Consider the following 14,572-nt stretch of genomic DNA (forward strand, 5'->3'; position numbering starts at 1 on the left):
TAGTAAGGAACATAGAAACACACTGAAAAACTATGGTATCTGAAAAATTTATTTAATTCTGCTCAGGTGAAGAAAAGAGAGCAGTGGGTATTCTCCCTGCAGGAATAAATTAATTGCATATGCAAACATCACCACTCTGGACAAGCAATAACATCTGCAAAGTCCCAGAGAGTCACAAGTCATACTGTAATAAATGTAAGTTCTAGCTTAGACATGCTAAATATCCCCATTCTGCAGGGTAGTGTTGATTCAGGAACAGAAAGCTGTTTGGTCCAAAAGCACCATTCATGCTTACACTGAACAAAGGTAGGTGGCATCCCTTGGAAAGGGCTGAGAGTAACAGCAAAGGCAAACTCATCTGCACACAGCTGAGAGACCATAGGTATGCACAGAGAAACCACCTATTTGCTTTCCTCTAATCTGGGCAATATTTTCTGGTGTGTATCACCTTACATATGTAACAAAACAAAATCCCTTCCTACATATCACATTCTTTAGACACTAACCTTTCTGAGTGGGAAAATTTAAATTCAGTATGAGTAATAGGAAAGCTTATACCATCACACATTTTGGGGTACAAAGATAGAAGGGTACAATGCATAATGGAAGCATACCTATTTCATCAACGCTGAAACACTTTTCATCAAACACTTCATCTTTATTGGCAAGTTTAACACAATACGGTATCCAAATAGATGTGTAGGATGTGTTGAAATAACAGCTATTTTCTCCTGCAGTGATATAATCAGGGCATTCTTTCCAGTCTTCATCATTCCTACAATGACAACAAAAGTGTAATATACATAACAGAGAGATTTTTAGATCTTACAAATTATAGATGTTAAAAGACACATCATTGGTAAGCCATAACTTTTATGGAAGTGAGAAAAACATGTCAATACTGATTGTGATTTACAGTGAAACCAAACCACTAGCCAAGCAACGTGCATAAATGAGTTTAGGTTGTTGTGTACTGTTAGTGGCATTTCTGTGCTTTGCATGCTGCTTCTGAAAGGTCAGACAGCACATCTTGTCATAGATCCATACTATCACAGATTGGTTTGTGTTAGGAGGGACCTCAAAGGCCATCTGATTCCAACCCCTGCCATGGGCAGGGACACCCTCCACCAGACCTGGTTGCCCAAACCCCCATCCAACCTGGCCTTGAACACTGACAGGGAGGGGGCAGCCACAGCTTCTCTGGGCAGCCTGTGCCAGGGCCTCACTGCCCTCACAGGAAGAATTTCTTCTGCATATTGAAGCGAAGTCTCCCTTCTTTTAGTTTAAACCCATTACCCCTTATCCTGTCACTACATACACTTGTAACCAGTCCCTCCCTGGCTTTCCTGTAGGCCATCTCCTTCAGGTACTGGAAGGTGGCAAAATGGTCTCTCCAGAGCCTTCTCCAGGCTGAACAAGCCCAACTTTCTCAGCCTGTCCTCAAAGAAGAGGTGCTCCAGCCCCTGATCATCTTTGTGACCCATCTCTGGACAGCCACCTCAGTTCAGTGTCTGCTCTTCATGCAGGTTTTCCCTGATGTGTGTTGTCTGCTGTGATCAACAGGAGCAAAGATGGGAAGAATTGCTTCCTAATATCTAACCTAAATCTACCCCCTTTTACTTCAAAGCCACTACCCCATAGTACTACACTCTCTGGTAAAGAATCTCTTTCCAGTAGGCCCCTTTAGGTACTGTAAGGGCTATCTTACTATGCAAGTAGGTGCTAATGACTACCAGTAAGCACAGACTGCAGGTAAATCTGATATGCAGTTAAGCAGCTATTGTTCAGCCAAAGTTAAATTGCAGTAAGATATCCATCTACATAATGAGGTCTGAAACAGTGAATGCCAGTCCTTAGAGCAGACCAGTGCCCAACAACTGGCAAAGCCAAGGACAGGGGAGTGCATGTCCCTGGGGAGCTGAATTGGGATGTAGGCACTGCAGCAACCATCACTCACACAGGACACTGCATAAGGGTGGATGCTGCACAAACCAACCTGGCACAAACCAACCCAAGACTGCAGGGTATGAATAATGGGAAGAGAAACAGGCTGAATTCTTTGGGAGACAGAACTTCTAAAATGCAGGCTTGAAACTACTAGCAAGAAACCCCTTACATTTTTACATTCTGACTTTCCTTAGAAATTCATTAAAAATATTTCTAGATAAAAGAATTGCAGCAGGAAATATCACATTCATTTAATCTCTTAAAAAAGACAAATGACAGTTATAGTGTCATGAACTTTCAGACTGACAAACACTGCTATGAGTATAGGGTCATTGTCATATGGCCAAGCTAAAACTACTCATCTGGTTCAAATCCAAAAAAGTCTTCAGTTAAAGCAAAACTGGAATGACAAATTTGTTAGAAGTAGTTACAGGAAAAGTGATGGACATTCAGTATTTCTGAAGTCACTTTAGAAAAACAAATCTCATAGTGAACAGATCTGCTGTTGCTCTTCTTTATCTTGATACTGTCTCTCAGCCCAAATATAGACTGAGTATGGATCTTTTAAAATATTACAGCCCTGGTTTGTTGAAAATATATTGTAACTTCTTTTTCTGACTAAAAGCTATTGAAGCTGTACAGAAGGAGGATTAAGCTAAAACAACTACGCCAAGTGCAGCCATCAGTTCTGGTGTGGCTGCTTAAGAAGTAAAAAGGCAGATACTGCATAAATTAAGAAGCACTTCTGTCTTGTGCTTAGCTGATGAGACCAGGCACTTTTTAAAAGGAAATGCTGTAGCTCTGCCAGAGTCAGGACTTGATAAAGCTGTATGCTGTGAGATCACAGAATGTTAGGGGTTGGAAGGGACCTCAAAAGATCATCTAGTCCAACTCTCCCACCAGAGCAGTATCACAAAGATTAGGTCACACAAGTCCAGGAGGGTTTTGAATGTCTCCAGAGAAGGAGACTTTACAACCTCTCTGGGCAGTCTGTTCCAGGGTTCTGTCACTCTCACAGTGAAAAAGTTTTTCCTCAGCTTCACATGGTCCAGCTTGGACCCGTTGCCCCTTGTCCTATCATTGGACATCACTGAGAAGAGCCTGGCTCTGTCCTCCTGACTCTTGTCCTTTATATACTTGTAGACATTGACGAGGTCACCCCTCAGTCTCCTTCAGGCTAAAGAGACCCATAAGGAATATGGTCCATTTCCTTAATCATCTTAGTGGCCCTGTGCTTGAACTCTTTCAAGTACTTCCCTGTCCTTCTTGAACTGAAGGGCCCAGAACTGTACACAGTATCACAAATGCGCTCTCACCAGGACAGAGTAGAGGAGGAGGAGAACCTTTCTTGAACTACCATCCACACCCCTTTTAATACATCCCAGGTTGCCATTGGCTGCCTGGCCACAAGGGCACACTGCTGGCTCATGGTTATCTTGCTGTTCAGCAGACCCCCAAGTCCCTTTCCCCTATGCAGATCTCCAACAGATCTGTCCTCAACCTATACTGGTACCTGGGGCTGTTCTTCCCCAGATGCAAGACTCTACACCTACACATTGTCCTACCTGTCCAGATCATGCTGGATGGCAGCACAGATGACTGGTGTGTCACCTAGTCCTCCCAGTTTCGTGTCATCAGCATACTATGTCATCAGAAGTGTCATCAGATACTATGGCTTGTGTTAATTGTGAGACTGAGTTAGATGACAGAGTTCAGCCCTGAGCCTACCATGTTGCTTGCACATCGAAACAGAAATATTTTTATTGTGGATTTCAATTCACATCTTTCATTGCAGTGGTCTAATGTGTAGCACAAAGACGAAATATGCGACCTGATCAATATACGTAGTTCTGCTTTATTGTTGAGTTTAATTAGTTTTTAAAATTTTCACCTTTGTGGGACATGGCACTGACAACTTTCAGCTACACATTTACACTTAAATAGTGGTTTCCATGAGGATCCCTGTATTTCTGAGTGGTCTCAGAAAAGTAAGTAAGAAAGCTTGCCATGCCATTAGGCTTGTTTGCTAAGCAAATGTATCATCACCAGTAGAAAGTGTCTGTAATCAAAAAGGTTGAAATCCAGTACATTAGATGGAACAGAAAATCGCATTCTCCTATTCCTGTGAACAAAAGGCCTGTTTTCCTTAATAGCCATTACTGTTAATGCCTGTGTGCTCTCTGAGGCTAATCATTGTAACAACCTGAAAATTGCAACAGCTTAAGTGGAATGTGAATCAGAATTGAACACAGCTCAATGAAATGTAACCCCCAATCTCTGCCTTTTCACCCAAACCTGCGCATTCAGGCTTCAATCCCCCAACCAATCAATGGGAAAATTATAAATCTTTAATAAAAATTTGAACAGGGCCTATCTAAACCCCATGTCTGTGCAAAGAGATAACGAATTTCACAGCTGCAAGTTAGGTTGATAAGGAATAAACTCAAGTTCCCTATTAAAGACTGCTTTCTCAAGTCACACAGTGTTCACTTCGGGCTTTTGCAGCCTGGACCTGATTTAATGTGTTCTTAATTATCTGCCAAGTAGTGCTTGTCACAGCAAACTGGTTAATAATTAACAATAAATTTTGACATTGAAAAACATGCACTTAAACCACAGATTTATGCTCTTAAAAAGGCTATGGCTCATACAATAGAAAAAAACTAATGGCAATGTGATAACAGGCATCACAAAAACATGACTTCCTTTTCTTTTCCTCCTCCATTTGCTCTTTTCATACTATTACCTTTTCATGTACAATAGTTGTATTGTTCCTGGAGCAGTGAGGTTGTAATAATTGCCATCAGTCCAATAACAAGAAAATGTCTCCAGTTCAGGGGATCTGCACTTGCTGATTTGTGGCCACTGCAATAGGTCTGTTAGGGAAAATGGCAGAGGACAGAAGATACATTAAACAAATCCATAAACCAGACTAACACGCTCTTAAACTCAGCATTTTTACTTAATAATTCACTTTTCTTCCAATTCCTTATGTACAATGAGGTAGGATTTAAATTCTTCTTATGTGTACCTGTGCAGATGACTATACCTGTAGGAATAGCAATTTGAAAGATGGGTCAAGTTCTTTTGTGCAGTATGGAAGCTTGACACACAGCATGGTGATCTGCCAACTCTATAGCTGTATTAGAAGAGAAAGAAGAGAGGGGAGGGGAGGGGAGGGGAGGGGAGGGGAGGGGAGGGGAGGGGAGGGGAGGGGAGGAGAGGGGAGGAGAGGAGAGGAGAGGAGAGGAGAGGAGAGGAGAGGAGAGGAGAGGAGAGGAGAGGAGAGGAGAGGAGAGGAGAGGAGAGGAGAGGAGAGGAGAGGAGAGGAGAGGAGAGGAGAGGAGAGGAGAGGAGAGGAGAGGAGAGGAGAGGAGAGGAGAGGAGAGGAGAGGAGAGGAGAGGAGAGGAGAGGAGAGGAGAGGGGAGGAGAGGAGAGGGGAGGGGAGGAGAGGGGAGGAGAGGGGAGGGGAGGAGAGGGGAGGGGAGGGGAGGGGAGGGGAGGGGAGGGGAGGGGAGGGGAGGGGAGGGGAGGGGAGGGGAGGGGAGGGGAGGGGAGGGGAGGGGAGGGGAGGGGAGAGGAGAACTATTTCATCTGGAAGTGGCCTACAACAATCATCTTGTCCAACTGCTTGACCATGTCAAGGCTGACGAAAACCTAAAGCATGTTGTTACAGGCATTGTTCCAGGACCTCTGAAACACTGACAGGTTTGGGGCATTGTCCACCTCTCTAAGAAGCCTGTTGCAGTATTTGACCACCATTTTAGTAAAGAAATGCTTCCTAATGTCCTGTATGAACCTCCCCTGGTGCAGCTTTGAACTGTCCCCATGTGTCTTGATACTGTGTCCGAGGTAAAAGAGCCCAGCACCTCCCTCTCCACTTCTCCTCAGGAAGCTGCAGAGAGCCATGAGGTCACCCCTCAGCCTCCCTGTCACCAAACTAGCCAAGCCTGGAGTCCTCAGCTGTTCCTCACAAGCCATACCTTTCTGCCCTTTCACCAACTTTATTGCCCCCCTATGGGACACCTTCATGTCCTTCTTAAACTGTGGTGCCCAGCACTGCGCCCTGCACTCCAGGTGAGTCTGAGCCAACACTGAATGCAGCAGGATAATCACCTCATTTGTCTGGCTGGTGTTGCTGTGTTGGATTAGTTCAGTACAGACACATCCGAGTTAGCCCCACACTTGCTTTAAAGACAGTGGCAGTGCAGAGCTCGCTGTTCAACTACCTCCAGCTTCGTATTTACCCAGCTGAGCCGTTTTGCAATGTGTCTACTCAATAGAGCAGCTACCTTGAACTGAGTTCAGGTCTGTGTATACAACATTGTGTAGATACAACCTTGGTCTGGGAGCGATAAGGACAGCTCTAAGCATGTGCCTGCTCTGACACATGCTAATTCTATATTCACAGTTTCTGTTGTCAAAACTGAAATGATGCAGGGCCATGAAATGACTGCTGCAATTAGTCAGCCTCATCAATCCTTGCGAGAAAGATAAAAACAAAAGTTGTGGATGTGACTTGCTGCTCTCAAAGCCTCATACGTAATTTTTCCAGATTTTTAAGAGTTTAATGCCAATGCTTTCTGTTTGACCTGGAAAGTTTGTCAGAGGGAGATCACATGCACATGGAATTGTCTATATATTTTCTCTGACTATCTACGATTATATTACAATTTAAGAAAACTTATCCATAAGGCAATTAAAATGTACATATTAATCAGGTAAAATGATCATTGGATGCTACTGAATTCTGCATGTGAAGTTCTTCCCAAATTTTTTTGCACAATCACAACTCTAAATACCAGAATTTCAGATTAGATATACAGAAGAAAATTTTTACAATGAGGGTGGTGAAATACTGGAACAGGTTGTCCAGCGAGGTAGTAGATGCCCCATCCCTGAAAACATTCAAGGTCAGACTGGACAGGGCTTTCAGCAACCTGATCTTGTGGAAGAAGTCCCTGCCATCTTCAATTGCCCGTTCTATGCCTTGAATATTTGGTACAAAATTATTTACACTGAACGTCAGAAAACATACTAAGGTACAGACATCCACACTCGCCAGATGCTTCCTCCTATGCATGAGGATTTTGTAGCCTTCTTGTTTGTTGACTCCTTTATTTACAGCTCAGACACAGCCACTCAATGCCACCACAATTTGCATTTCTGGGGCTGAATGGTTCAAATTGTGTGCTTTATGCTACCAATCACCTACATCAGGCACTAACTAACATGGGTATTATGAATTTCTGTTTGGCTCATCTCATATCATTGCCTCATTTCATACTTTGGACATTGAACAAGGCCTGAACACATGCATGTAAATAAGAGATTTCATAAGGTGGGTGGTTTACACTCCCCATCCGTCAACATCCCAAAAGCATTTAGAATTCTTGCCAACCTAAAATAATTCCTGTTTCTTTGGAAAGATTTAAACAGAAAGGGTTTTTTCTCACTCTTGGTCAGCATGTTCAGTTTCACTGGATTTTAGATAAATTTATTTTAAAAACTGAAACAAATTCTGAAATGAAGTGTTGCAACAAATGGATGAAAATCACATTCTTCTTTTTCAGAAAATATCTGCAACAAAACTTATCATCTATTGTGCCTGCCTGGTTTTGTTTGGTATGGTATTTAGTATTTGACAGCTTTGGCCTAAATGCCAAAATGCTTTTGATTGACCTTGATTTGAATTTTTACATCATTCATCAAACAATTTTAATGTGGTAGAAATCTCTGTTAAAAAGAGCACATGATCCTGAAATTGGAAACTGTCATAATATAGATAAAAACTAAAACACAGTAAAAGATTCAAAACCGTATTATCACTTTTAAAATATATGCATGTTCTAGCTTTCAAACTTGAGCTTTCTTTTTGATTTAACTGAACAAAACAAATAAAAATAAATGATACTTTCTGCCTTTACTTCAAAGACATGAGTAAAATTGCCTCAGTTGCATAATGCCTACAATCAACAAGACACAAGTCTCTCCCTTCTTCTATAAACAGATAATGTGCAAGGAAGTACATGTTACAGCTTTTCCTGTTTCTATCCTCAGCTACATGCAACAAGAGCAAATATAGCTGTTTTTACTGAAACAGGTTAAGAATTTGAGAAAATGATATACTGGAAAACCTTCCTAAATTAGAGTATTTCTGTTGATACCTGCACCATGTTTATACCTAGAACATAGAATATTTAAAGCCTATGCAGACAATGTCCTCATCTTCACGGGTAAATAAAGTCACCCTGTCACTTAACATAATTAAATGAACTGAATGGAACCAAACTTCACTTAAATTTTGAGAGATCCAGAAGGATCATACATATAGGCTCTACAGTGGCTTAATAATTAACTCTGTTGAACTCACCAAATTTATAAATAAGCTAAATTAAATGCTGTAAAAATGTACAAAACTCTTCTGGGAAAATGGATCACAGCAACAGGCACAACAATTTTTTTGACCTGAGAACAGCTTTGGTTGGGAATCATATACTCTGGGATAACCAGTTTGAATACATTTTTATATAAAAAATATATGCAATTTAAAATTTTATATATTATAGCTATTTTTGAACAGTTTCATTTATAAGGAAAATTATGTTCTGACTCATTGTTTTCAGTTTCTGTGTCAAGTTCCCAGCCTTCAAAACCACAGGTTTTTGTGACTGACTTGAAGAAATGTTGTGATATTGACTTGTTCAAGGCTTGGCACTCTTGGGTAGATCTCCTGAATTCCCTGTTTCCCGTACAAGTCAATTATCAACAACGTACAGGACCCTGTGTGAGCTCCATCTCCTGAACAAACTGTACCAGAATGTGATAAATGAACACAATAGCTCAGCTGAATGCATTTAGGCGTAAAGCCAGCAGGGTACTGAAAGTAAACGTTGTCAAACTGAGATTTTAAATAGACTAGAAAAGCAAAACAAAACATGGATACACATTTGCTCTTTTCCTACCTGATCCAATAAGTTCCGGTCAAATTGTCATGAATAAAACCACTCACTCCATTCAAGATAATGGTTTGGCTGAACACACAGATTCAACAGTAGAAAACATGGAAAAGACTGGTAAATCTGTGGCACCCACTGTGACTGCTAAGAAAGTTTGGTAGAAAAGTTCCTAGTCTTGCCCCTGGGTTTAGCTTTAGGTCAAGGCTCAGCTGCCACAACTGTGCGGCAAGATCGTAAAACCTCTTCACATTCGGCTCTCATTATATTATGACCACTGATTAGCCATGGTCTAAACTCTGGCTCAGGCAGAAGAAACAAACTGTGCCAGAACAGTAGCTAAAACAATAGTGAGGTTTACGGAAAGAATCAGGAATGCAGATGTGCCATCTCCTATGCTTACATTTGCGGGTCACCAGTCTGCAGTTTTCCTCTTAGTGTAGTTTCAATGCTTTATATTCTTTAATCTTTAAAAAGGGAATATGGTACCATTACTCTTCCAGTAAGCTTGCTGGCAGACACACAGAGATTTAACTTTAAGGCAAGAAAAAAATTTCCTTCAGAGATTAAGTTGTTTTGTTTTGTTTTTTTTTAAAGTTCCTTTAACAAAATTTCACTGTGAACTGAGTTAGCCTTGAGTGTGGAAGAGTAAGTAACTGATGTTTACAACTGGGGTGTAATGAAATATGTTTCTTGTGGAAAGTCCTGCTGCAACCAGAGCACACATGCTTCCATGGGAATGTCGGTGGAGCAGTACACAATTTGTATGGAAATGTCTTTTATTAGCATGGGATTTAGGTAGGTGAAATAAAAATGAGCATATGAATGATCCGAAAACAAAAAAGAAGTAAACTAATCAGAAAATTAAAAAAGAGGAAGTATTGTTATTGAACTAAAGGAAGTAGTTCTGGCTGTGGTAAATATCAATTATCAGAACTCAGGATAGTTATCATCACTAGAGCAAACTTATGGAAAAATCATGAGTTCCAATATGCAGAAGAAACCTTAGGCAACAGTATGGCTTCACATAGTCCACTCTCAAAGCATACGTAATGTATCATTGCTACAGTGTAATAGAGAAAGTTGGAAATGGAAAAGTAATCAGGGGAATCAACTACATTTTAAATTGGAAACAGTTATGAAGACCTGGACTGTTATTTACTGTAACTCAAATTTGTACATGGAAAGTGAATGGTCTATCAATTAGGTTCTGCTCCAGAATCCACCAAGCTAGACAAACACTGGGCAATTTACTTTAATAAAGACAAGCTGATTTCTCTGGTACCAGGAAATTCTGATTCGTTCAAATTGCATGACAAAACAAGCAATGTTTGCTGTCAGAGGATGATGTTTTAAATAGGTACACTCTAGTACTAATAAAGTGTCAGACATCACATATACAGGGCGTGGGATGCAGTGAATGGATTCAACAACCGTGTCACTTCTTCATCAGGCTGCTTGCTAGTCTGACTCAGCTTTTGCTCTAGGTACAACCTGTCCACAAAGGGCCAGTTTTGAAACAACTTTTGGGGGTAAAATTTGGGGAAAACATAATTTATTTCATATCAGTAATAAATAAGACCTTTTTGCATAAAGTATTTGACAGAAACAGAGCAAAGTTTAATAACCCTAACATGCTATTACATCACAGTGAAAACTGAAGGGAGATGCTGTGTAAGAGAATATTTTGCCCATGCACCAAGTCAAAATATTATAATAGGTCTTGTTGAACATGGGTGTTTTGTAGAGGAACCTAAAAGAGGAATGTGTTGTCACTTCTGCATTGAAGACTAATATGGTGACTGCTACTTCAGGCAGTAATAGGTAGGCATCTCTGCATAATGGATGAGCGGGTGTGCACTGTGTTTTGGGGAATGCCAGGAGCACTTTTTAGCAAGTTCACAATGCAATCAATGAAGAAAAAGAAAAAGAAGACCCGATTCTTCCCCTCACCTTCCTCCCCACCTCAATCCTGGAGCTTGGTAACACTTAATGAAGAGTTCCCTCTTCTTTTCCAGATTGATCTCTTTCAGAACAAACTTCTTCCTTTTTCTGTCTAGTGAGATTGATATAGTTAAAAGAATAAAAGTCTTGCAGAAGCAGAGCTTTTCCACAGCATCAGAATTCAATGGCTGCCCTGATTTTCCACATTCCCTGTGCTACTGAGCATCCACAGAACAGAAATCAACGTGGCTTACTGATTTGGCATCCACAAGAGTATGCACGAAAATCATGTAAATAAAGATGAGGACCGAGGGAAAAACAATCACACAGCATTACTCAGTCCTATTGCCCATGAGACAGTACAAGGATGAGGGAGGATGTGGACATGTGACATGTTCCTCAGCCTTTGGCATGTGGTTTCCAAATCATGCTGTCCCATGGGTAGTGGTGAAATCACAAGGCTTCTGTTACAGCAAAGTCATATTTACTGCCGTGACTACATATATAACATATATGTTATTTGTTACCTTAAGCAGAGCCTGAGGTAACAATATTTGCAAGTGACAGGCAGTTAATGTAACAAGCCTATTTCCAATTATCTTTTAATTGGTTATTTAGTTGTAGTTCACATTGAAATTGCATTTTCAAGAAAGCATGTATAAAATTAATAATGAATAATGCTTTTACCTGTTGTGGCTGCTGCTGTAGACATTCAGTATTGATTAACATTATGTGGTAGGGCATATGAGGAAACACGGAAGCAGAAACGAGGCCCAGTGGGCAAACAGTATGTGCAATAAGCAAACATCACAAAAGGTCTCCCATGACCTTCTCAGAGCAAACAAATTCTGTAGCAGCGACAAAAATCTCTATCCTTCTTTCTTTTGCACATGTACGAGCAATTTCCAGACTGAAGCCCAGTTCAAAGTTACTGGCTGTCTAAAATCAAGCCCAATGCTCACCATCGTGCAGTATAATAAAGCCACCATGCAGTGTCCAAGTGGTGTCCAAGCTGAGATACAGCCCCTCTGAAGCTGCTAGCTTCCCACCAGAGATGGGTGGTCAGAGTCACTACCACCATTTTTCAGAACAAGCTCAAGCACGATCCAGCATCCCTAAACAGGGCTCCATGCTGTCCCCTTCCCAAACTCCAAGGAGGAAAACAGAGGACCACGGCAGTAAGACTATCAGGTGTGGACCTAGATTAAAAGAACTGCAAATTTACAAGCACCTTCATGGAAGAGTCATGCAAAGGCATGGCTTGATGGTCCTGGCTAAATGCAACACCTTGCCGCTCCTGCTTCCACAGTGAGACCATTTCCTAGGAACGAGAAGGGCAGAGGCGGCCCCTCACAGCCCTGGGGCGAGCCCTCGCACCGGGCAGCCATGCGGTCTCACAGGGGACGAGGTGAGACCGATGTCCAGAGCCCGGCGGTGGCGGCCGGGGGCGTGCGGAGCCCCGCGGCGGGCAGCGCGCTGCAGTGCGCGCATGGCTGCGTCAGGGGGCAGCAGACGGCTGCACAGCGGCCTGCGGGCGCGCCAACAGCAGGCCTGCCAGGCCGGGAACGGCGCGGGGCGGTGTTACAGAGGGAAGTTAGCAGGGCGGCTGACATCTGCAATGGGAGTGGACGAAGGGAGCAAAAGCCACTGAAGGGCAAAGATATAGGAGGGAAAAAAAAAAGATGAGAAAAGACGACATGTTTGGAAAGAAAAGCTCAAGGTGACACGAAAGTGTGTGTGAGATGAAGAAAGAAAAGGGCAGAGAGAGACTTGAGGCAAAGGCAGAGGAAAAGCAGGGTTGGACCCAGTGATCTCTCGAGGTCCCTTCCAACCCCTACAATTCTGTGATTCTGTGAGACATAATATTGGCCAGCTTTGAATGAAACACAGGATCTGATGCAAACCTGCAACCACACCATCAGTTTAAATAGTGGAGATGACGGTTTCTTGGTCAGGCAGACACACGTCCTGGTACTGTATAGAAGAGATTGCGTGTCTGGGATCACCCATGAGACATACTGGAGTTAAGAGACTGAGGGAGAAAGCAGGTGGCTGTAAGGACAGTGTGAAAGGAAGCAAGAAGCAATGGTGCAGTGCACCTCCAGTTACGGACACCTGCAGAATAATGGCAGCGCAACATACAGACTGAGGTCTGCCTCACAAATAGAACAAGGTTTTAATCACTAGGTCCACTATAATCAGTTCCCCACAAAGGCAGGGCCATGAATTTGCCAGGTTTCATTACACAGGCACAGCTGTGTATTATCAATTACCAGTGACACTATGTCCCAAACTCTGTATTTCATCACTGAAACAGCCCTGGTTATGCACAAATGCATCCTGATGTTTCCTGTTATTTATTCCCCCTCCACACCCTCATTACATTTGAATGAAGTAACTCATGATACCGGCCCCCAGTCTGGCCTTGGTCTTGACATTGGTCCTTTTAATTCACACTGCTTTTGGGAGAGAAGAGTCAAGCTGTAAATTCTTGTACTTCCCATTGTCGAACTTCTGAGCTACTGGCTTCTACAGATTTTAATTAAGTTTCAAAAGAATGACTGCCTGATTTATATGCAATAACACTTCCATACATGACAGAAAAAGCCTACCCTGTGCTCTACAGAGATTTTAATAGAGTACAAATCATCAATGTCCATCCGAAATTTGAGGTAGTAGGATTTGGTGTGGTTTTTAGTCAAGTGAAGTGAAGGAAAAGTGTGAGTTCTATCCACAGAACAACTATCTGAACATCATTGAAGCAAACTCCCGAATTCAGCAGCAAGCTTGTTTTTCAGTGCAAAGGGAAGTTACAGTCACCATATGCCAATATGAAAGCTAAGGAGACAAAACATATCCAGAGGCTGTTACCAGGAGGATCACTTACTACCTTCCACACCTGGAGTGAAACTCCAAGGGACATTACCGACATTACCTGTCATTTAGAGATTCATTTGAGAAGCCTTGCTACAAGATTCACCTAACACAGGGGCATGGGCACCGAACAAAAGTTGAGCCCTCAAAGCAAGCCAAGGAGTTACTTCCCATACTCTGAGCAGTAACAGTGATGGCCGACAATTATAGGTGGCTTTGAATACCTAAGATGCTAAGTGATGCTGATTCTGCACAATTCTTCATGGTGAGAGACTGTGAAGTACGCAGGGCCTTATTTTCACTGTTGTTGCACATCTGGACTGTAATATCTGTTCTCGGGTCCCAAAGATGATTGAATTGATTTGAGTATTTTAGAGCATTCTGGCATGCAGTATTTCTCCTGGGCTTTTTGGAGTGTCTGTTTTATTACTGTAGCCAGGATGTTTACTTGTTCAGTAATTCAGAGCTTTATTATTGCAATGAATCATGAACTATGAGTTACCATCTTCAAAGAAGATCCAGTGAAATTTTAAAAACAAACTAGAGGAGATTAAATGTATTGTTTTCCGCTCTATTTATCCTGAAACTTAGCAAGTACCCTAGTCTTTTCATTTTTGCAGTATTCTTGTAAAAGCATACTTTACAGTGGGTTTCAAAAGGAAAACGATCGTGACAACAGTTCTGTCCCTCAGTTGAGTTCTTGTAGACTTCCCATGATTGTCCTTTTAATATTATTTAAAAAGCAACAATCTCCGTTCTTCATTGTCAGAAATGAAACCAATATTGCAATATGTCATGTAAAAACTCTGCTAAATTGCATACTGGTTTTCTTTGGAAAAAACCCAACCAA

At 41.8% G+C, this 14,572-nt stretch overlaps 1 protein-coding gene across 2 annotated transcripts in view; it reads right to left on the reverse strand.

Annotated features, from left to right (window-relative positions):
• Positions 1-14,572, reverse strand: part of GHR (growth hormone receptor) — a 132,872-nt gene that overhangs the window by 13,194 nt on the left and 105,106 nt on the right. For both annotated transcript variants that reach the window (XM_084278899.1, XM_084278900.1), the window contains 2 exons: positions 4,694-4,823; positions 615-775 (listed from right to left, as the gene is read on the reverse strand). In XM_084278899.1, coding sequence (XP_084135025.1) covers positions 615-775; positions 4,694-4,823 — 291 coding nt within the window. The remainder of the gene's footprint in view (positions 1-614; positions 776-4,693; positions 4,824-14,572) is intronic.

Source organism: Gallinula chloropus, assembly GCF_964237585.1.
Source record: "Gallinula chloropus genome assembly, chromosome: Z".
NCBI classification, from domain to species: domain Eukaryota; kingdom Metazoa; phylum Chordata; class Aves; order Gruiformes; family Rallidae; genus Gallinula; species Gallinula chloropus.